The 24,101-nt window shown below is 44.7% G+C and overlaps 1 protein-coding gene across 1 annotated transcript in view; it reads left to right on the top strand.

The window, feature by feature from the left end:
- GALNT14 (polypeptide N-acetylgalactosaminyltransferase 14) overlaps positions 1 to 24,101 on the top strand; it is a 254,532-nt gene that overhangs the window by 200,570 nt on the left and 29,861 nt on the right. Inside the window, exons 6-9 of the mRNA XM_053383010.1 lie at positions 6,604 to 6,725; positions 18,710 to 18,797; positions 20,735 to 20,819; positions 23,624 to 23,727. Coding sequence (XP_053238985.1) covers positions 6,604 to 6,725; positions 18,710 to 18,797; positions 20,735 to 20,819; positions 23,624 to 23,727 — 399 coding nt within the window. The remainder of the gene's footprint in view (positions 1 to 6,603; positions 6,726 to 18,709; positions 18,798 to 20,734; positions 20,820 to 23,623; positions 23,728 to 24,101) is intronic.

The raw sequence follows: 24,101 nt of genomic DNA, 5'->3' as shown, positions 1-24,101 counted from the left end.
AAGCACACAGCCAGCCACCACCAGCACTCGGTTTTCTCCTGTTTGCTGCCCCTTTTGGCACCTGCTTCTCCTGTTTGCTGCCCCTTTTGGCACCTGCCTTTTTAAGAACGAGGATCCTTTGTTCTTGTGTTCCAGCTAATCAGAAATCACGGTGAGATGATCTCATGTGTCATGCAGCCAATTGGATTTGCTTATGACTGTGATAACAGCCATGAAGCCAACCCAGAGTGAGGGCAATGTTTCCTGTCTTCACTCTGAATGGGTGAACAGTTCCACCCTGTTCTGCAGCCTCTCCTCTTCCATGGAAGAGACAAAGTCCTAATCATGTCCTTAGAGCCCATACCTCTCATGGGCTTTCCCCCCCTTTCTGTCCCTGCGTTTACAAGTTACTTGCTTTTGCTTTCATAGAGGCTTTTGATGTCTCTGCTCTTGCTCAGGCAGAGGGTGGGCATTTGGAAGTTATAGCCCATTGTCGGAGCCAGCCGTTACAAATTGGCGCTTGTTTAGCATAAAATAAAGACGCAGAGAGCCAGCAATATTTCCATGGACGGAGGGCAGCTCATTTCAGACATCTTCTCCTCTCCTCCGGTCACTTTTATTATCCTTTGTTCTGTCCAGCCGCATGGCTGCATTCCAGTGTCTCACGTTACCTCATCCGGTCATGGCTTAAACCCACCCACACCATATAGGGTCATCACTGCCCAGAGGAAACACAACTCCATTTAAGGTCAATACATTCTAATACATTGTAAGGCACGGACATGCTGGTCACCGAGGTCAGCAAGGCACCAGGTGGTGCTACAAGCCTTTGCCATGACTTCCTGGCTCCCACAGCCCATCATCATTACATTGACTGAAACCATAGCCTGTATTATTCTTTTCATTCAGTACTGATTCAGGTCATTGAAAGGCTCTCAAATATTTTGTTCTAATTGGAGGTTTGAACTAGGCTTTTAAATTGTGCTTGATTCCTGTATGTTAGGAGTCAATGTTGGCTGAAACCTACATTTGATAGGGAGACTGTATTAATTGCAGGCTTTAATCTAGTTTTAATTAGAAGCATTGTGGGACCACCCCTTCCCATCTTCTCCCTCTTCCTTCCAACCTTTTAAAAACAGCAGAGAGGAAGATATTTGAATGCACTACTAAGAGTAGGAAAGCTGGCAGATCCATTTATTTCCTTCCTGCCCACTTGTCTTCTGGACGAGAAGTGTGATTCAAACTAGGCTGTACCCCTAATTATTCTGATTTCCCCCCTTCCATCAATTTCCTCCCAGACAAACCAAACTGGAAGGGAGGCCACCTATCAGAACTCCTGTTTTTCTGGTGGAGTTGGATCTGTTGCATCAGTGTCTTTCCCATATCACCAGAAAACCTGTAAGGAGTCATTGCAGCACCACTCCTGAGATAACTACCATGGCTAACATGAAAGGAACCTACTGTATACAGCTGCCCCTCTATGTGACAACATTGGCCTTTAGAAAATTGAGTTAAATGTTGGGATGGGGTGGAGTCTCAGCATGGCTCCTCCCATGTGATTCGAATCAGGCCCAAGAGACTCCCATGTACAGGTTACCTTAAGGTGCCCATGTACTCTGTTTTGCAGATTAGAGACCTTTCTTTGAAGAGTTCTCAGGGGACAGCCCAGTATTTGAAAAAAAAAAAGGTCAAGTTCGAGCCAGGTCTGAAGATAAAGAACCATGGCAACATCTCAGTTTCAGTCAGTGGTAGAGCAACAGCTTTTGCATGCAGAACATCCTGGTTTTAACCCTTGCATCTCCAGGTAGAAACTCTGGAGTGCTATTGCCACTTTCCACAGGCAATACTGAACCACAGAGAGCAATGTTCTGGCTCGGTGTAAGACAGTTTCCTATGTTCCTAAGAGACAGCAGGGACCTTAAAATTGCCCATCAGCACTTAGCACTTGGACAACAAACTGAGCAGGCCTCCAGGTCACCAGATCAGAGACTTTCCCGCTGTGGTGAGATTTCTTTTATTTCTCTTTAAATTATACTAAGCATTTCTGAGTATGCATCTATATACATACATTAGCACATGCAAATACTGTGCAAATCCTCTTTTGACCTCTTTTTTTGTTGATGCATCAGTGACCACCTTTGGTGATCTCCCCTTGCCCCGTCCTGTTCTCTTCCATTGTGCTTTTGTAGAGCCCAGATGGGTAGGAGGACATGGGTTTTAATGAGATGAGTCATCTTTCTCTCACAGGTACAAATGTGGTCTTCCCTTCACCACTTTCCATCCTTCTTTCCCCATTTCAGCTAGTACAATGGTGAGGCAGCTGCTCTGATTGCTGAAAGGCCTGATTGCTGCTAAAAATTGCTGCCAGGCATCTCATGACAGAGTTTGTTTATTTTAAGGTGACTTTAAAAAAAAAGTAATTGTGTTATTAGTTAAGGGAAACTTAACACTGAAATAATTGGCTTTAATTTGCAAATTAATCAGCCCAAGAGTTAAATGAGTTTTCTATTTAAGGAAAACTTTTAATCTGTTGACATTCCTAGTTTTCACGCAGCATTTATTACTTTGCCTACCTGAAATTTCTATTACTGCTGCTGAAAATTCATTTTCGTAGGTTAGTGTACTGTGAAATCAACATTCACCAGTAACCAAATTCTGCCAATCTGGTCTACTTCCCATCAGGGGAAACTGAATGGAACATGACTAAAACCTACCCAACACTGCCCCTTACAGACCATTTGATGGTCTCATCATCAATACACATGTGGCACCTTCGATCTTTGCACCACCCTCTGTTCTTGGCTCTCTCTAGATATTACAACTGGATCATTAACATGTTGACTTGGCAGCGTGAAACAAATCACACTTTACATTTTGAACTTGGGTATGAAAAGGTGCCCACATTTAAATAGCAAAATACACAAATGGAATTGTTGATTGTGTGTGGTTACCATGGATTTGAATTGTTAGTTTTCCCTGCAGGAAACAGAAATGTCAGTCAGGAAAGAATTAAGTCCACAGTTCCATGTTTATAGTAGGAAAAAAACAACTGGTTATATAAATGTGCTTGAGCATGAGATATAAATATGTTGTTGTGTGGTACTTTATTGTGTCTGATAATTGATGTAAGAACAGAAGATGAGCCTGCTGGATCAGGCCAGTAGCTCAACTTGTCCAGCATCCTGTTCTCACAGTGGCCAACCAGATGCCTATAGGTTTTTCCTGTACTATTATCTTTTTTATAAATGTGTTTGGATTCCAGTGCTGAATATGTTAAAAACCTTCAATAATTTATATATATATATATATAGAGAGAGAGAGAGAGAGAGAGAAACAATTTCTGGGGAAACTGATCTTCCAGCTCTAGGTTGGGATCCACTTGGAAGCTGATTCCAACAGCCTCTTCAATCATTATTCAGACTGGCTGTGTGGCTGAAGCAACTGGTCCACCCATAATTCATTCAATGTGGCGCCACAATTTTGTAGTGGATCTGGACTTGGACTGAGGAATCTTTGAGTGCAATACCTGCTCAGACATGGAGACTTCTTAATGGCCTTGGGCCAAGTCACCACCTAACCTACCTTACAGGGTTGTTCTAAGGATAAGAACTCGTGGACTCAGTTTCCTTGGACCAGCGTGCAATTAGCTGAGCTGAAAAGTTTGCATGCGAGTGACTGCTCTGCTGTGCCAGGATGCTTGAGTGCAGATTCACAAGGCCTACTAAACATGCTATATCTTATATGAATAGGTTCCAGTTCTCACGAGGCTGGCGACTAGGCATTCAAATTGGCTCTAGGGAGTGTACGCTAGTTAAGATGTTCAAAAGGGGGTCAGAGCTTAAAATAGACCCGCCCCCACCCCCTCTCATGTTTAAAGGGATTGCTCTATTAATACATCCAGGGAGTCTCAGCTGCAGCTTATTAGCCAGAAAATTAGAATAGGCGAAACAATGCCCGGGGTCTTCCTTTTAAAGCTGTTTGTTCTAACGAAACAGACGAGATGGGCTCAGGCGGCCTCTCTGGGATTTTTAAAAATACGTTTAATTAAATTGTATTTTAAAGATTAAGTAGATACATATAGAGGATGAATATTGCCACAGCAGGCTCTAGGGGCTATTACTGGAAACCTCTCTGTGCACTTTCCCTCCAAAATCATAGTCTAACCTTGGTTTTCAGAAATAATAAATACAAGTGAATCAGATGTGGGCTATGTAGATATTTGTAATTCTGCATTCTACGACAATTAGGTGGTTTGTTTGTTTTTAAAGTCAGATTCTGGCTCAGTTATACTACAGTAAATTAGCAGTGCAATCCTATGTATGTTTAAAAGGAAGTGTGTCCTACTGTATTCAACAGATATTACTTCTATGGAAGGATTGCTGCTTTGGCATAAATGTGCTGAGATACCAGCTTCCAGTGCACTAATAGCACCTTCTGCTGCAATGTTGTTCTAATGCTGATAGTTGTGCCTTGCTCCACATGCACAGATTAATCCAGGGGGGAAAGGATGAAACAACTGCCAGCAATTCCTTAACAAGGCTTCTAGTACACAGCAACAATGTAGAGTACCAGTGTCAGCATCTCCCTTGAGCCAGTGCCACCAACTGGACTCACACACTTCAGCCCCGACTAGGCTAGGCGAGCTGGGTAGCACTTCCAGAGACCAGCTTCTGTACAGGAACAGGTCAAAGTGCTGTGGACTCACAGCTTAGAGTTGTGAGCACCGGATTCACTCCAACAAGAAGACAGTCGTCGCACAGCAGAGTGTAGCAGAGCATAAACGACTCGGAGAGCAGCTCTGTAGAATATCTTCTTTATTCTATCTACAACTATAATACACAACTGTGTACAGAGCTAAATGAGGTCTAAACGAAAAATTATGAACTGCACTGAGTGTCTGCAGCTTCTCTTAGCAGCAACCTTATCTATACACACGATCTCTCTCTAACACTCAGTCTCTCTCCGACACTTTGATGTGAGGCTGGAGCGGAATAAGTAGAGAGCAGAAACTGCCCTTCCCCTCTGAAGAATTAGCAGAGAACATCAGCAGATTCTTGGATATGGGAGGGGTGAAATCTCCTCAACCAGAACAGAACACTACTGGGAATTTAGGAAATATCATAGTAGAATGTGAGGTTTCAGAACCAGAGAATCCAGTATGAATTATTGTATTGTGATTGTAAGAGCACTCATTTTAGCTGATTTAGCAATTAAATTTCAATATGTTCATGTATTAGCAATTAGAAGTCAAAAATTGTTCCCTTTTCAGAAACTGGGGGAATTATATTAAAATGTGTGATTACGTTAACCAAAGTTGTCACTCGCTATTAGAAGGAAAGGTCATCCCCCATTTCCCTTTTACAGTGACACACTGGCTTCAGAAAAGCCCTTAACTCTCATTCCAACTGATTATAATTTGTCCATACCAATTAAAATTTCTCCCCAGTGATTAATCCATTTAACCCATAGATGATTATTCTACCGATTCATATCTGTGTCACTGCCGCCCTGTTCTTCTAGCTTCTGCCATATGGTGCCAGTTGGCTCCAAAGAGGACTTTGGAGGGTTGGACTAGACGGTTGGATCCCTTCCAACTCTACGATTCTATGACTTCAGCTATCAGTAAACGGAGAACAAGGATGCTATGCCCCATAAACATGTTGCCCAACTCTTTGAGAAGCGATTACAGGCTGGGTAGAGCAGCACATATTTTGCTTTCTGCTTCCTATTTGAGGACAACTGATGCTGCCTCATGCTGCTGCTGTACTCATGTCTTACTTGCAGTCTTCCTGTAGGTCATCTGGTTGGCCACTATGAAACCAGGATGCTGGAATAGATAGGCCTTTGGTCTGATGCAGCAGGGATCTTCTTGCACTATCATGGTTCCCCTTAAAAACCACAGAGGCGTCACTCAGGAAGAAATCCCCACGTTTGTTTCCAGTGTTGTTTTAGGCGACATTTGGTTGGCAGCCTTTGGTGCAGTAGGTGGCCATCGTCCTTCAGAACTAACCGAAAATGTCTGTGTAGCTATCCTCAGTTCCTTCCCCAGCAACAACCAAAAGAATTGGGTGAATTAGCCACAAATCATTCCTTTTCAACCAGCTCTTTCATTTCTGGAGCTTGCAAAACAAAAAGGGGTTGTCATATGTCTCTAGAAGAAAAAAGTGCTGGGCGCATAAGACGATCATGACCTCTCCTGATTAGATGGGGCTGAGCATGAATGTGGTAGAAGGAGCGGATGTGCATGGGGAGAAGAGTGCTTTGGTGGAGGCTGCTTTCTTAGGGCAAATGGGGCCCTGCCCTGCAAAAACCACTCTCCCCTCAGCTATCCCCACCTGCCTGTCTTGTTACTTACAGGAATTAACACTGGCTATCGGCTTCTTCCTTCTTGGCCTCTGCATTGCCATGGAGACCCCAGCAGGGAGGAGGATGGGGGCGAGGCTAGAATGAGTTGGCTCTCCCCGACATAGTCTCTGGCACCACCTACTCTTGGCTCCTCCAGCTCCCCGTCCAAGGGGCACCAGCCACCACTGCTTATGTGTGCATGCCTGGCTAGCAGCTAATTTCTTGCTTAGGGGTTCAAGGCTCTCGGACTGGCACTTGAGTTTGTGTGCATCTCGACAGGTTTGATCCGGTCCCGCATTCGAGGAGCAGATGTGGCACAGGCAGGTGTTCTGACCTTTCTAGACAGTCACTGTGAGGTGAACAAGGACTGGCTGCTGCCTCTTTTACAAAGGATCAAAGAGGTAAGTGTTCTGTGAGCAGCTCGGTAGGACTCAACCTGGGTCAGAAGTAGCAGTGGGCCTCGACTCTGCTTACATGCAGCTTTTAGACCGGGGAGCCACTGGTGGGGGAAAAAAAAGCTATGGTGGGAGGTGGCTTTGAAATCTGAGCAATACAGTATTTTTATTTTTTTAAGTATGCCCCACCTCTGGGCTTCAAAGTGGTTTACAAAGATTAAAACATGTGAAACTCCAAATTTAGAACAAACATGAAAACACTGAAAAATATATTGTTAACTGCATTTTTGCTACAAGGGCCTCCTGAAACAAAGCCATGTTTAACCTGGCAGCTGAAACTTGGCAAGGATACTGCCTGCCTTATTTCTAGTGGGAGGGGGTTCCATAGGGTTCTGTCCATTTTGTTGAAGGCATGGCTCTGCGGTGACTTGAGTCTGGTCCATGGGATAGCACTAATAGCACTCCCCCAGATTATCTTAGCAGTGGACCCAGGACATACGAGCTGAGGCGGTCCTTAAGGAATCTTGGGCCTCTGTTGTCCAGGGCTTTGTACTCCAGTACAAGAACCCTGAACCTGGCCTAGCAGTGGATGGGAAGCCATCTTTTAACACTGGGACTGCGCCTTAGCAGTAGTCTGTTCCCATTACCAGCATTCTGCACTAGTTGAAGCTTCCAGGCCAGCCCTAAAGGCAGCCCCACACAGAGCATTTTGCAGTAATCCAGCCTTGAGGTAGAAATAAGCTCACCACTAGGATCATAGGAAGTTGCCTTAAACCAAGTCAGACTATCCATCCACCTCTGCCCGCCTATAGCTCACTATAGGTCTCAGGCAAAGGAAATGCTACTTGACCCTTTTCTATGCAGAGAACGGGGACCAAACCTGGGACATTCTTCAGCCAGACATGTCCTCCGCCACTGAGCTTAGCCTGTGTCCCGAGTCCCGATTCCTGGACTGGTTTGTGGACTCAGATTCCAAAGCATCAAACAGCTGTACACTTATCCAGGAAAAATAATAATCCAAACCCAGCTATGTCATGGGGAAAAACAACCCTGTAGTTGTTTTCTAAGACATTTTGGAATCTGCTCTGTAGATGTCCAATAACTTTTCCTCCTTTGAGTGTATTTCTGATGCCTTGGCAATAAATGTGCTCAGGTCCACTTCGAAATGATGACTGAGCAGAACTGATACCCTGGACCAGCGTTTCAGTGAGTGATGTGTGTCAGATGAGGCCCAGAAGTGAAGGCCCATACTGCAGAACAAGCGAAGAAGGGGCCGTCCCGTGTGTATGCAAATTCAGTGAGCAGAGCCCCAGGGCTCCTGTCAGGGTTGCTGAGTGGTACACAGGGAATAGGCAGGCATGGCTCCAGCCAAGTTTTTAATTAGGCCTATGTTCAATTCCCAGTACTGAATGATTTAGGGGAGTGATGGCTCTTTGAATAGGGGCTGAATTTAATTTCATGCAAATTAAGCTTTAATAAATTGATTTAATGGGAATTAAATCCTGCTGGTTTTTTCACAGCAGACAATGGCGTTCTCTTTCTGGTAAAGACGGGAACATGAGATTAAAGCTCCAATATTGTCCTTCTCGGAGAGATAAAGGCATTGCGGTTGTGTCCTCGTAGCCTCCTCATGCGGACAGGGAACCTCTTGGCATCTCTCTCTGACAATGTATCTTGCAGCTTCGATGGGCTTCCTTTGCCTCTCTTGATTGGATAGTGCCATCTGTAAAATGGGAGCAATAAAGGTTGCTCTGAATAAGTGTACGCAAGGAGCTATACTCAGAAATGACACTGAAATGTTGGCTCGGTTTTACCAGTTAGCCATGGGCCATAGCACAAGGATGGGGAGCTGGAGGTCCTGATGTTGCAGAACTGATATTTGGCTGCCATCATCAGTGGCCATTGGATTGATGGGCGCTGGAGTTAAACAACATCAGGAAGAACACACGTTTCCCATTGCTGCTGTAGTAGCACATTGTTAAATGTTGCTTCCTTCACCCCAGTATATCCAAAACAATAAAAGCAGGCATTCAAAGATTTATGCGTATCTAATGCAACATCAAATCTAAGGCACACCTCAATTTTCAAAACCCTGCAACCAAAAAAAAAAAAGTATTTGCTACATCAGCATTGTTTCTCAAGCTTGCAATCGAATCTAATGCGCCATCAAATCTAATGCGCGTTCTAATTTTCACGACAATTTGGCCAAAAAAGTGTGTGTGACATTCATGTAAATATGGCAAGTACAGTAAATAAGTTATCATGAAAAGTATTTCCTTTTCAGGGTCTTCCACCCTTCAGAATACCTCCCATTTGTTAGTTTCAATCTATCTATTACTTAGTATAATTTTTTGCAGCATGTTCTAGTATATGAAGCAAAACTATGTGTTTTTAAACATCACCCAGCAGTCCTGTGCAGTAAACTCGTGACTTCTCCAGAGACATCCAGGAAGCTGATCAGTGATTTAAACCCAGAACCATCCTTGCTCAAACATAAGACTTGGTTCTCTTCTCCACAGGAGGAATGTTCATCCTAAGGCATCTTGCAACAAGGCATTAATTATTTTGTCAGCACTGCTTTATGCGCCCACAGTTCCTATTTCCTGATGCTGAGCATGTTTTACTGGGCAGCAAATCCCACTGATGTCCTCTGAACTTTCTTCTGAGGTGTGTGTTTAGGAAATGGTGCACAAGCGAAGTTGCTCTGCTTTGAGCATGGCCCCTTTAACCTCCTAAAAGGTAAAGGTAAAGGTACCCCTGCCCATACAGGCCAGTCTTGACAGACTCTGGGGTTGTGCGCCCATCTCACTCAAGAGGCCGGGGGCCAGCGCTGTCCGCAGACACTTCCGGGTCACGTGGCCAGCGTGACAAAGCTGCATCTGGCGAGCCAGCGCAGCACACAGAACGCCATTTACCTTCCCGCTGGTAAGCAGTCCCTATTTATCTACTTGCACCCGGGGGTGCTTTCGAACTGCTAGGTTGGCAGGCGCTGCACCCACCCGCTCACTCGCCCGCTTCCGAATCTCTCTATCAGAGTGGTTGACGGCGCCTTTCCCACATGAGATGTTTGATGATTCGCAGCCAGCAGGATGGCAGCTCAAGCTGTATTTCCCTTGCAGCATTGGGAGAATGTAGCTCATGCTCAGAGCTGATGTGATGGATGAATGTGGATGCCATATGCAGCAGCGCCGTAGGAATTTCATTACATGGTTGCAGTGGCAGCAGCAGCGGCGGGGCCTGAATGAAGCATAAAAGCAAAACGTCACCTCTGTTAACTTCTCTTATTTGTAATTTCTCTTTTTCTTTTCATTTCCCTCCCATTTTTTAAAAAAGAACAAAACCCACACAATCAAAATTGAAGCCTGCATAAATTTTTGAAAGAGGGGCCAGCTCAGTGGTTTCTCGTGCTCTTAGCGGCTTGCATTTCAATGAGGAACCTGCTTTGTAGTGTCAGAGATTCCACACACACATCCCCAAAAAGTGGTACAGGATTTGTGGGAGGATGAGTGCAAAAGTAAGCAATCTCAAGGTCCAGAGCACAGAACGCCTGACTCGTATAGGCAAAGAGAAAGGGAGTCTGAGGCAAACACGGAGCCTTTAAAAAAATCAGCCAGTCAGCTTGATGCGTGGTTGTGAAGTGAAAAAAAGCCAGGCATGCGTGCCTCTCATACAGCAGTTATATTGCTATGCGCTATCCCAATTTCCCAGCAGTGAGAGACTCCAGAAGTTTCAAGTACTCTTCCCCAGGGTTCAGTTTCCTTGGAATGAAAGCCAGTGGAGACTTTAAGGATATATGGCTTTATTTACACATACACAACCTGTGCATAGGATGGAGAGGCTCACAGGTTTCCCACCCCTTGCTTCCTCGTTAGGTGTACAGGGGAGCCTCAAGTCCAGCACAGAGCAAACATGTCTCTGTGTCCCCAGCTTCCAGCATCAGCCCAATTCACACACACAAATGGCACATATGCCCAGCACTGCTCTTCTCCGTCCTAGGATGACGTGGCAGTCAGCCAGATTGCAACCTAGGTCATTTTATTTGAGTGCTTAAGTGGCGATTATCTTACAAAGAAACTTGCCTGGCCAGTTTAGCAGCCTCTTCGACTAGATTCCAACCCTTACTAGATGCAGCCTTGGCCCCCTTGAAACTCATAACACTGTTATCAGGGCTGGTCTCAGTCCAAGGATGATGTGGCATCCAGCCAGATGGTGGGAGTGGGGTACCTCGGGTTAAGAACTTAATTCGTTCTGGAGGTCCGTTCTTAAGCTGAAACTGTTCTTAACCTGAAGCACCACTTTGGCTAATGGGGCCTCCTGCTGCCACCGTGCGATTTCTGTTCTCATCCTGAAGCAAAGTTCTTAACCCAAGGTACTATTTCTGGGTTAGCAGAGTCTGTAACCTGAAGCGTCTGTAACCCGAGGTACCACTGTACCTTCCTCTCTTTCCTGAAGAGCACATCACTTAGTTAATAGCTTTTGCAACCCAGCTCATTTTATTTGAGATGCTGAGCGCTTTAATTTCATTTCCAGTGTGGACTGGATGGGATAAACAGAGGGACCATCATGTAAGGAGATCAAGGGGCCATATGCCTTAGATGTACATTTGTAGCCTTTCAAAACTACTTTGTTCCACTTTGCCTTTTTTCGGGTCGTTGAGTAAATGTTGATGGGACAGATGAATGGTTGTATACATGTAAAATAGATGTTTCTTTTCTTTCCCTACACCCACATTTCCCACCTTAAAGGTGGGGAAGTCTCACACCTGTGCTATCTTACTTCCAAGCGAAAATTACACCCCGTCTTTTTTTCTTTTCTTTTTTGCCAGTGTCAAACCGTGTTTGTTCAACTGTATTAAATGTTAATGCTGCCACCTTCAGCCTGGTGCTGGAAAGGCGACTCATTTTTGCCTGCCATGCTCTTCTTCCTCCCATTCCAAAGATTAATGGTCTTCTCTTAATTTGTGGCTTGCAGGAAGCAGTCCATTTCGGCTTAATAAACTTCTGCGCTTCAAAGAGATCGAGAACCCAGAATGCATCTGAATCAGCAACTGCCCCCCCGCCCCCCCCCCGCAACCTGCATCATGTCACTTTCCATTTTTCATTCAGCAAAACATCTGTTTAGCCAGATTTCTAACGCATGGCAAGCGTCCAAGAAGCAAAGTGTACCCGTGTCTTTGTGTGTGTAAGCAGGGGAGGGTGTAATGGAATAGTAAATTAACGCTGGGCATCAAACCCCAAAGACACTTTAAAAGAAAAGTGTCTCTCGGGCAAAGTACACATGACAGATACATATTTCTCTGATGGATACATGAGGTGACAGGGTCTCCTTGAGGTTTTGTTGATGCTTCCATTGCCTGGCTGCATCTGCATAGAGCTCTGCTGTTTGTGGAGCTGAATCCCGTATGGGAGAAGCTTGCAGTCTCCGTTTAGGACCTGGTAGAAGGGGGTCCTCTTCAGTGGGGTGCCAGTATTCATTCATTTACTCATGCGTTGCATTTCTATCTCACTTTTCCATCCAAGGAGGTCAAAGGGGCATGAATGGGTTACCCCCCTCCTCATCCCGTTCTCACAACAACCCTGTGAGGTAGGTTAGACTGAGAGAGAGAGAGTGACTGGCCCGAGGTCAGTCAGTGAGCTTCTGGACGAAGTGGAGAACCCTGGTCATCCAGGCCCTACTCTAACCACTACAAAATCTGTCACTTTTGGTTTCTTTCCACATTTCACTTCAGTTCGCTCTTAAAAAAAAAAAGTTCCTCACAAAAGCTTGCCAGCCTTTTGAATGCACATACACACATTTTTGTATGCAAATTTTCCTAATATACACATTTCCCCCAATACAATGCATTTTATGTTATCTTCACTAATATTTGCATTTTTAAGCACACTTTCACCTAATATACACCTTTTTCAGATGGAGAACTACACCACTACATTCAGAACCCTTCAAATTTTGCAGGATAGATTTGTTTTGGATTGCAAACAACAACAATTTATTATTATTTATATCCCGCCCGTCTGGCTGGGCTTCCAACAAAATATTTAAATACAATAATTAATCAAATACTAAAAGCATCCCTAAACATATTGTTTGCGGAAGCGAGAATCATGTTGAACCGAAACGACTTTCTCCCATGGCTGTGTCTCAGCATTCCACTTCTACAGAGACCTTATTTTATGCAATTCGGCAGCAGCAACGGGAACACAGGAGACCTCAGGAAAGGTGTCAATGTTATCCCCTTCCCTTCTCTTGGCCTCTCAGCCATTAATAAAGGAGCCAGGAGCCACCATCCACCTGATGTATGGAAGGAGAGGCCTCAGTCCCTCTTGACAGTTACTTCTGGTGCTGGAGGGGGCAGCTAGGGGCGGATGTCAGGACTCAAGTCCTTCAGCCCAAGAGGGCTCAAAATAACCACCCAGAAATGAATAGATAATGGAGGCAGAAGCAGCACTTGGGAGCACATTTGTTTGTGGAAATGAGCGGCTTTGACTAAATGAATTCGTGTCAGATAAGGGGGATGTCCATTATCTGTAACTGGGAGAGCATTACAAAGCAGAAGTATTCGCTTGCAGGGGAATTCCACTTTGTTTAGCGCAGGTACGGATTTGTGCCTCTGCATGCTGTCTTGTTTTTACTTGGAGAGCTGATGTCTCTACCACTACCAATTTGTTTTAGCCAAATAACTTTCCCCTAAAATGTAATTACAAGGCCCAAGGCGTTTTTACAGAAGGAATCAATCTTCATCACCTGAAAACAGGCTTTTGTTAATGTCATGGTAATGAGCCAATGGATGGTGATGTTCCACTATCCAACACACACACACACACACACACACACACACACACACACACACACACCACTCCTGTTTTTCCTGTTTGAAGAGAGATGGTGGGGGGGTGGAACATGAAACTATATAGTTTTGCATGAATCCAGCTTGAAGGAAAGATGCTAAGCAACCTCTTCTTTCTTCATTACTTACTCTTCTCCGCCATCAGCTATCTGAATATTGTTTGCTCCAGCATTGGTGACTGTTATCTGGGGCAATCACAAGCCTGTTAAGCTAGATAGTACTTGAGCATTTGAGGGCCTTTTTGTTGGTAGATTAGAACCAGGTAACGTTGCAAAAGGGAATCAAGGAGATTAGTCGTGCCTCCCTTTCCTTCACAGCGGAACAACTTCTTGTGCACCTTTTCTCTGGAGGTGATTGCTGCTCCTCAGTCTGTGACTTTGATATCCTGCAAGGAACCAACAGCAACTAATGTGCTTGAGGTTCTCTCCAAGGAAAGAGGTTGGAGGGGATGGAAGTTCAAGCTGGGCGATGGCTGAAGTGGCAGTTGAATGGATTTCAATAAATCTGAGGCCAGATCTATATAGATTGGGAAGCCCTTATCTGTGTAGGACTTGAACTTCCATCCCCTCCAACCTCTCTCCTTGGAGAGACCCTCAAGCACATTGGTTGTTGTTGGTTCCTTGCAGGATATCAAAGCCACAGACTGAGCAGCAGAGAACATAAGGAGCTGCTTTACCCCAAGTCAGACTATTAGCCTGTCTAGATCTAACTGGCAGCAACTCTCCATGGCATCAGACAGGGAGTCTTCCCAGTCCCTCCCTGGGGTTGCCTAAGATTGAATCTGGGGCCGTCTTCATGCAAAGAGGATGCACTGCCACTGAGCTACAGCCCTTCTCCATATGCATCATTAAATATATCTGTTATATATACTGGCCCATTCCATGAATATCATTAACATACTAGTGGTGCAGTGGAAGGGTTGTGACTCCGTGCAGGGCTGTCTTAAGCACCAGGGTGCAAAGATACGCCCGGCGCCCCCCCCCGGTTGCTCAGTCCCAGGCATGCAGGAGGGCGGAGCCGGCCAGCCGCCTCAGTGTCTCGCTGGCTCAGTCACCCCCAAACTCACGGCACAGAGCAGCAGAAGAGCCGGCTGTGGCGCTCCAACCGACAGGCGGGCTCTTCCCTGGACTCACCTCTCAGGCCCTGGACTCTTGCCTGGCACCCCTAAGAGCCCGGCGACTGGGTGCCCTGCACCCCTAGCGCCTATGGGTAAGACGGCCCTGACTCCATGGTACAGCACCTGCATTGCATGGATCAATTCCTGGCCTCTCTTGGTGGGACTCTCTCTTCTGTATGGATCAGGCTCTGTATATATGCAGGAGAGGAAGAATGAGAATACAGTGGTACCTTGGTTCTCGAACTTAATCCGTTCCGGGAGTCAGACATCCGGCATCCAAAAAATGTCCACAAACCGGAACACTTACGAGTTTGTGGTGTTTGGGAACCGATTTGTTCGGGAGCCAAGCCGTTTGAGTACGAAGTACCACTGTTCCTTTGACTTCTCCAGGGTATTGACAGAGAGGGCTGGTTTTTTAAAATATATAAGTGATTCAGGAGAGTCGGTACTGTCTCTACACATCCAATAATTCTTACCCGAACACCAACTGGGAAGCTTTTACCTAAACATCCCAGATCCCACAGTAAAAGTTGCCTATAAACATTGCTATCAGCTCGAGCCAAGATTTGGAATAAAATATATATACTGTTCCTCTCTTCCTCTGCGCTTTTTATACAACACTGGTAGTAGAAGATATCTTTCACGACCCATTTTGGATTTATTTCCTTCCTTCCTTGATTATACTTTCTTCGGTTATCTTTTATTCCTGCTATAATGGGCTTGCTATAAAGACTCAACCTTATCTTCTAATATATGTTAAAATTATTCGAATTAATTGTCAGAGAATAAATATAGTTGTAGGAGAATAACTCCTGCTGTAGGGGAATTAATTTTAAGAGAATAACTTTTTTATGGTAATTAGAGTTATTTAAACTTTAAAAGATTGTGTGGGTTAGCTGTAGGTTAGTTTTATACTGGGGGTGGGGAGAGTTTATGAAGAAAACATAAGGCACTTCCAGCCTCAGGCTGAAGCTATTTGCTGCCTTCTTATGTGATCTATATAATCTTTGCATCTATTTTAGCCCCATGATTCTACCACCACCACAGCAGAGCCCATAAATTACAACAAAATGCTCAGAGAGTAGATATTATAGACATTCAAGATCATTTCAGTCTTATGTATTAAGCACAATATTTCAGTAGTTCCCAAACATCCCCCCCTCCAAGAACTACTTGAAAATTACTGAGGACTTGCTGGCCAACCACTTAATGACTTTTCTATCTTAGCCATTGTAGTTCTATAGAATTCAAATTGCAAATGCAATAGGATAGAATATAAGAAACAAAAAAGCAATAGGAATACAATTTAAAATGAATATGGGTGTTTCATGCTATGGATGTGCCATCTCCCACCATCAACCACAGATCTACAGACATGCTGTGGCTTACTCAAATGAAGCTCATGGGACACCGGTGGTCCAAAGTCCAGTTTGGGAATAAATTCAATGCCTTCCTCTCTGATCTTGCTGTGTTTTAATCCCAAGTGAGTATCAGAATAGAGTGGTGAGACTCTAGGTTAACCTAGATTCTAGGTTAAACCCCAGGCATCCCATAATACTGGTAGTAGTAGAAGGTAAGGGTGAAGACCTCTTTCTGAGATCCTGGAGAGCAATTGCCAGCCAGAATACCTGATGCTAAACTAAATGGACCAGTAGGTAGTATAAGGCAGCTTCCTATTTTCCTTTCAGTTTGCACTGTTTAATTGAGGCATTCCAGGGCTCAAGCTTTCTTGGAAGTTAGGTTTTTGCCTCTCTTCATCAAGCCATGTGCAAGACCCAATTTTAGGGGCCACCGTTGGCTACCGGATTTATGCACCGCAGCATAATTAAGAGAATTTTCACACCCAGCTTTTTGCAAGAGCTGATTCCCAACAGTGTTCAGTCAGCTGCATACCTGTGGAAAGGGATTTGGTCTCATAGGGAGAAGAGCTTGAAGCTTTGAGCTATAACTGGAGTCTGGGCTATTTAAAAACAAAACAAAACAAAGAAATAGAAAGGAAAAGGACATTCAGAGCTGACAAAATTTTGCTGTACCACCACCCTGATAGATATTTGGGCCCTCCTCTTCCACCTATGGCTATATATTAATTGAGCAATAAGAACCAAATATTGCTTTTTTAGCTGCTGAGTTTTATGATAATTTTAGGTGGGGTTTTGTGGGGTGGGGTGGGGTTGCCTGACTTCTTTGCTTTGTAGTTTATTTATTATTTTAATGTGCTTTTAAAAGATAAAAGAAAAAAGAGTAAAAAATTGTATTTCTTTGTCTTATGGCGTATGTTAGCCACACAGTTGCCTGGGTGTTATATAAACATAACAGTCAAATCTAATTCTTTCAAACTCTTTTCTCACAAGTGGAAAAGCCACAGCAATTGCCAGGTGTGGGAGTGAGGAGAGATTCTCTTGTACTGTTGATAGTGCCATTCTAAGCTTTTCTAACTCAGAAGTAAGTCCCATTGAGTTCAAAAGGATTTCCCCACTGGCTTGCATTGAACTTTAGCAGTGATTTTGCCTTTCCTCATTGCTGACTTTATGGGCTGCATGTTCTTCAGCTGCTTCCCTTCGGTTTGTCCACTGACAGTCAGCAGAAAAATATTAAGGAAGCAGGTTTCAAAGGGGTGAGTTTGCTTAGAGGTGTTAAATTATTCGACCAAATATTTGCAACTCCCCTTGCAATAAAAATAAAAGCTTCTCTTCCTGTACAAAGGAACTGCTCAACAATGGATTTAGGAGAAGTTGATTGACATGGGAGGTGGTGCCCCAGCGCTCAGAAAAGACATAAGTTTCTTCACGTATTTTACCTCCTCGCTGCTTTCCTTTCTTGTTGCCTTTCCAATGGACTTTATCGGAGCATACTGGGAACCTCTTCCACTTGGCTAGATCCTGCCCCTCTCCAATAATGCTGGCAGGAAGGAACCCCTTAAAGGCACAGATGATGAGCCAAGGCCTTCTGCTCAGAATGCCAGAACAGCCTCATAATACCAGGGCCATTAGGCACAGTAAGGAAGTCGCCTCAGGTGGCAGACCCAGCCTCCAAGGAGCACACCGCTCTCTACCTCCTGCACTTGTCATCTTCTACCACTTACACACACACACACACACTGCTTGCTCCTTTTCAGGACAGCGGGAGATTGTTTGTTTTGCCCCAGGCGGCAAAACATCCTGGGCTGGCCCTGCCTAGGCGATATATGGAATCTGTGCCCCTAAGTGCAGGTGTTTGTTTGCTTTACACAAATCACTGCCCCCCCCCCATTTGGGACCCTAAAGTACGCATAGAGGCTCTTGCATCTCTACAGCAGCCTAAGAATTAGCCCAGGGAAGTGCCTGACCATGCCCATAGCACTTTTTCTGTTTAAAAGAAAACGTTTCAGCTAATTAAAAGAAATAAACTGGCATCTTCTGGGAATTTCTCTATGAACAGATATTCCTTCTGCAGTGAAAACAACCACCCCGTCTGACTTTTTCATCAACGTGTTTTGGATGATTCTCATTCTTTCTGAATGAAAGTAGGCTCCAATGGCACCACTTCCCTGAAACGATACTCCAAAAAGGCTCAATTCAGTACCAGAGTATTCTGTCCTCTCTTTGTGTGATGACAGAGAAGTGACAGACTTGCTGTAGAATAGGACAGCTCCACCCTCAAATTGGCAAAGATGGAGAGAGTGTTGCTCTTTGTTTGCAACATCACAAACATTACCCAGTGCAATATCCACAATATCCTGTGATACTCATGAGGAAACAAAGTGCACTAATCTCAGAAGCAGTGTAAAAAAAAAAAAAAGAGGTTTAATAGAATGGAACCAATCTGTTGTGAGCTGAAAAAAGTTCTTCTGCATCTGATCCTTCATTTTATTGGGTTGGGATGTTGGTATTCTCTTCCCTCCTTTCACAGCCTTCTGGCAAATTCCGGGGAAAGTCCCATTTTCCCAAGTACAACTTTTAATGCCTTCCAGGACTGGGAAATGCAATACCCTTGTTGCGTAAATGTAATACACAAATATATTTATTGTACTTTCATCTTTGTTATCAGGACCCAAAGCACGTGGTGAGTCCAGTTATTGACATCATCAACCTGGACACTTTTGCTTATGTGGCAGCTTCTTCAGATCTGAGAGGAGGTGAGTCTGCAGTCACCTGTACACAGGTAAATGTTTAGGCCAGGGGCCACTAACATGCTAACTGGTGCATATGAGATATTGGCAGGTGGGGTACCTTGCTTGCTATGCCTGGTTCAGCCAAGTGCATGAGCAAAGTCACTAGAGGGAAATAAGAGGTATAGAAACATAGAATTGTAGGGTTGGAAGAGACCCCGAGGGTCATCGAGTCCAATCCCCTGCAATGCAGGAAGTCCTGAGTGAAATGTGGAGTACAAGTGTTATATTTATGTACTTGCATTGCTTGCTACTGCAAGACGTAATGAAAGCCACCAACTTGGTTGTCATTAAAGGGAATTTAGATTTGTTAATTATTCTTATGTTATTCTCGAAGGGGGGGAAAGCTTTCAGTGGCTACTAGTCACATTCCACCTCCAGAATGAGAGACAGCATGTCTCTGAAAAACAACTTGAAGGGAACTTACAGTTGGAAAGGGATATTTGTAGGTGTTTGTGTAAGAACGTTAAAGTTTTATGTGAAATTCTGATGGTATAATGCGTTTTGGTTTATGTTTTCAAATGTAAGTCCCTTGGAGACTTTGGTAACAAGCTACTACTACTACTACTACTACTAATAATAATAATAATAATAGGCATCTGGTTGGCTGCTGGGAGAACAGGTGCTGAACTATATGGGCCTTTGGCCTGACCCAACAGAGCTCATGTTCTTAACGGAGTCTTTATGACCCAAGACAGCTTTGATTTTCTTGCAAAATCCATACTGGGTTTTTGAAAAATGAGTTTCATTGCTAATCAGTTAAATTCTCCTTGAAACCCACCACTGCATCTGGGCTCCTTTTAATAGTCCGTGTGTAATAAAGTGAGGCTGATGTGCAGCTGGGGAGAGAAAGAGTAATATACCAACTGCTGTGTGTGACAGAAACTTCCGACCAGGTGAGGTGGAATTTGTATGTGGGCTTCTTGGCAGGTTGGTTGCTACTGCTAATAGAGATGGGGGCAAGGAGGTGACAAGGAGGTCAGGATAGCACCAACGTACTGGCAGGAACACCAGATTGGCTCTGCCACCTTTCCACTGCACCAGCCTCCCTGTCATCTCATCTTTCCCCTGTAAGCAACAGCAACTCACTTGCTAGAAAGTGGGCATAGCAGCCTTGCTCCACCCAGTGAGCCACCTCTGATGTGTAAGCTACCACAGATCTCACAGTTCTTTCTCATTAGATAAAGATGTGCTAATCAGGTGCTTTTTCTCCTGCAACGGGGCAGTGTAGGCTGCCAGGAACAGATAGACAAGGAAGGTCTTACCAATGTTTTTTATTCAATAGTCACAGAGAGAGGCTTAGAAATGCTGCCGCTTAGAATAATGGCATTGCTCCAAGTAATCTCCACCCCCCTTCTCTCCTCAATCGTCAACAGCACCACTCACCTTACAGTGGGGCCATTTGTCTCCAAGCCCTTTACTCTCCTGCTTTCAATGCTCGCCAGATTCTGGGAGAAGGGATGTCTGGAATGCTTTCTAGTGATAATGTGTCAGCCAGCTGCTCCAGCTCTGCTTTCCTCTGCTTCCCATTGCCTCCCAAATTTGCCCCTCATCTTTCTCTGAGCTGTGACCTTCTGCAAACCCTTCTTGTAAATCTATACTGTCTTCCTCTTCTCTGGAAGGTTCAGGCTGGGGAGGCAGTCTCCACCATTCCTCCTCTCTCCAGTCCCTGACAGCTAATGATATGACACAAAATGATCTAGAAACTGGATATTAAGGCTGTGACTTTTCTTCTTTGGCAATGGGAAGATGTGAAATCCCCTCCTGGATAAGACTAATCGCCGTGTTGATTATCAATATAACTCATGCAATGATATTGATGCAAAGCAGCTTGGTGACGATGGGTCCGTAGTTGGAAGCACCATCTCTAATCCCTTTGTTCCCGCTGTTCACTTCCTATTTAGGGTTCGACTGGAGCCTGCATTTTAAATGGGAACAACTTTCTCCCGAGCAGAAGGCAAAGCGGACAGACCCCACAGAGCCCATCAAGTAAGTGACAAGAAGGAGGAAGGGAAAACAGGGGTGACAAGCACAGAACTGCGGAAGAGAGGCAAAAGATACTTTGCTTTAATGCTGTGGTAGGGAACCCTAGGCGCAAGAGCCAACTGTGGCTCCCGAGGCCTCTCTGTCGTCATCTCCTTGATATTCCACTTTCCCCCCAAGGAGTCCAAGGTGGTGTACATGGCTCTCCTCCTCTCTCAAATATCCTCGCAACAACCCTGTGAGGTAGGTGAGGCTGAGAGTTGCTTCGTGGCTGGGTAGGGGTTTGAACCCTGGTCTCCCGGGTCTTAGTTCAGCACTCACCACCCCACCCCACTGAATCTCTCTGCCCAGCCTTTGGGGCTCCCCAGACTACACCCTCTCAGTAGCCTGCTCTGCTCATTGTTCATGTGCTTTTTTTGCCTGGCTGGGAACTGTGTTAGTGCCGATTGCTTGCTTGGATGAATAAGGGTGTGTGCGTGTGTATAAATAGCTGGGTTTTGTGTGGCTGGACTGCAGCTCACTGAACAAATGCCCTATTTCTCCAGTCCCTTTGTCTCTGGCCCCACCCACCATTTGGGAATGAAGGTCTTCAGGCTGAAAAAGTCTCCCCACCACTGATTTGATACATACTGAAAAATGTGTCCTATGACAGTTTGGCTCAAAGCATATTAACCCATAATAAATTAGAAGTAGGGCTTGTTTCTGATATTTTTAATGTTTGATGTCCTGCTGTGTTTAATGTGTTAGAAGCTGCCCAGAATGGCTGGGACAACCCAGTCAGATGGGCAGCATATGAATAATAAATTGTTGTTGCTGTTGTTTATTACTCACCCTTCTCCAAGCAGGTCCCAAAGCAGGTTACAGCAATTTACGATTCAATGCTTTGCTGAAATGCATCTTAAATACACATTGTTTTAAAGATTGCATAATGATGGTTGAGTTTGCCACCGCTTTCCCTAACTAGGAACAAAGGAAACAGGCCATCATGATAAGAGACACAATCTTTCATATGTGCCCTAAAAGCTAGTCCAAGGCATTCCATTTTTTTGAGGCTGAGCTTCAGATGTTGGACCTCCCTAATCCTAGAGTGGAAATCTACCTGCAGTGCATCCTCAGAGCTCTAGGCCAGGTAGATGCTCCAAGCATTTCCCTTTATTCCTGCATCCCAGTTCTTCTTGCTCATCGTTTTTGCCTCCTGGCATCCCCACATTTTGACGCTGCCCCGTTGCAGGAGAGAAAGTACCATTTCTGCCTTATCACAGTCCGCCATCAGAAGAATCAAAGAGAAAAGGCTCTTTGAGGCATGAACCAGGCTGCTGAGGGTAGGATCTGCACTGCAAAATTAACAGCAGTGTTTGCCACATAGTCTCAGCCCCACTCAGTGCCACTTCTTTCCTTTTCTTCCCAGCTGATCTGGAGGGAAAGAGGGAGGGCAAATAACTCTGTTTTCAAATCACACCCCAGCTGATTACAAAGGGCTTCTTAAAAGCTCTTTGTCCTTCTGAGAAAGTGTGACTTTCTCCTTGAAAGGAGGCTCCTTGCAGGATAAAACTAGGCACAGAGCCCCAGTTAAATAATGCCATGTAAATAACCCCCGAGTGCTAAATGCATTTTTGGTCTGGAAGCCTGCAATCAGGACTGAAAACTTCAGGCTTGTAGGAGCGGCGCTGATGAGTGCATTAGCACTTCTGGCTGACATACAAATAACAAGTCTTCTTTGAAACACAAGTTTCAAATTTTATTATGACGATTTATTGAGTGGTCTATTTTGTGTGCAGGTATTAGATAGAATAGAAGGAATCCTGCTAGGATGCAATCCTGGACACGCTTATTGTAAGCGAGCCCCATTGAACTCAGTGGGACTTACTTCTGGGTAGATATGTATAGGATTGCACTTTTTCTTTCCTCAAAAAATAAATGAAACGTGATACGTGCAGAGGGATTTAACAGACTGAATTTACCTCAATGGCTGTAGCCTCTGGAAGCAATCTGAGTCTGAAGAAGTTGTGGAGAGGCAGCCAGAAGGAGTTTTAGCAGTCTGAATTTGGGTACACACACTTTTTTTAAAAAAACCCCAATGGCGTTAGCTAGTGCAGTGCAGCCTGGTGTTTGTGAGCATGCGCAATGTGGGATTAGTGGTTGCGCTGTCTGCTGCAAGAGTCTTTTATCTCCCATTGGCCTCTGCTTGTGGATTTTCAAATGAACAGAATACTAACAGACGATAGGTGTGCTCAGGCATATATGACCAACCACATGAAAAAGTGGGAACATGGACATCCATGCAAATCCCACCCCCAATGTCTCTATGTGTGTTGTACCCTTTTCTGTGGTGTGCAGGAAAGCTCTGCAGGGGGGCTTCTAGTCATGTTCCCTTGAACACAACTAGATTCCTCTATACAATTGTGCGCACTGCTTTATCATGGTCCTCACCTGCATTCAAGCATGCGCAAGTTGAAAGCCCCTGTAGACCTTTCCCATGCAACCCTGGGAAGGTTGGGGAATGACGCCATCCACAAGGATATTGGGGGCAGGGTTTGTGTGCCTGCTACTCTGTCCCACTTGGAACATTCGTGCATTCAGATCCCACCTCCTTCCTGCTTCCAGGACATTTTCCATATTCAGACCTGGGAATTAAAAAGCTGTGTATCTGACTATTTACAGATCAAAAATGCACATGGGCCAGGAAACAAGGATGTGGATTTCTCCGTGTGTGTGTGTGTGTGTGTGTGTGTGTGTGTGTGTGTGTGTAAAACCTCTTACAAAGGAGTCCAAGTGAGAGTCTCTGTCATCTTTTGTTTCCAACCATGTAGGACTCCTATCATTGCAGGAGGTCTTTTTGTAATTGACAAGGCCTGGTTCAACCACCTTGGAAAATATGATGCAGCGATGGACATCTGGGGTGGAGAGAATTTTGGTGAGTCCCTCTCACTCTACAACAAGCCTCTTGCCAGCCAAGATTCAAGAGGCAGGGGAGTTTGGATTCTTTTGGTCATCCATCACTCAAAAGTTCCACTTAGTATTTGCCAGAAATCTAAGCAAACAAGAGCTCAATTCTTTTCAGTGCCTTTATTAAAGTGCCAGCTTTACTTTTCCACCAGCACCATCCTTTCGTTCATAATGCAAAGGCAAATATTATGTCATCTCTTTGATGCCATCATCAGCTTTGCAAAAAGGGCAGGTGGGCAGGCAGGTAGGCAGGTGGTCCCTTGGCAAAAAGACAGTCTCCGAGTGGTAAAACGTGGTGTGCACAGATTTGCCATGACCTTAGCCACTGGAGGCATTTTAAAG

The sequence above is a fragment of the Podarcis raffonei genome, chromosome 3, assembly GCF_027172205.1.
Source record: "Podarcis raffonei isolate rPodRaf1 chromosome 3, rPodRaf1.pri, whole genome shotgun sequence".
NCBI lineage: Eukaryota > Metazoa > Chordata > Lepidosauria > Squamata > Lacertidae > Podarcis > Podarcis raffonei.
Note: the sequence above shows the minus strand (reverse complement) of the source record. Positions and strands in the feature narration are given on the sequence as shown.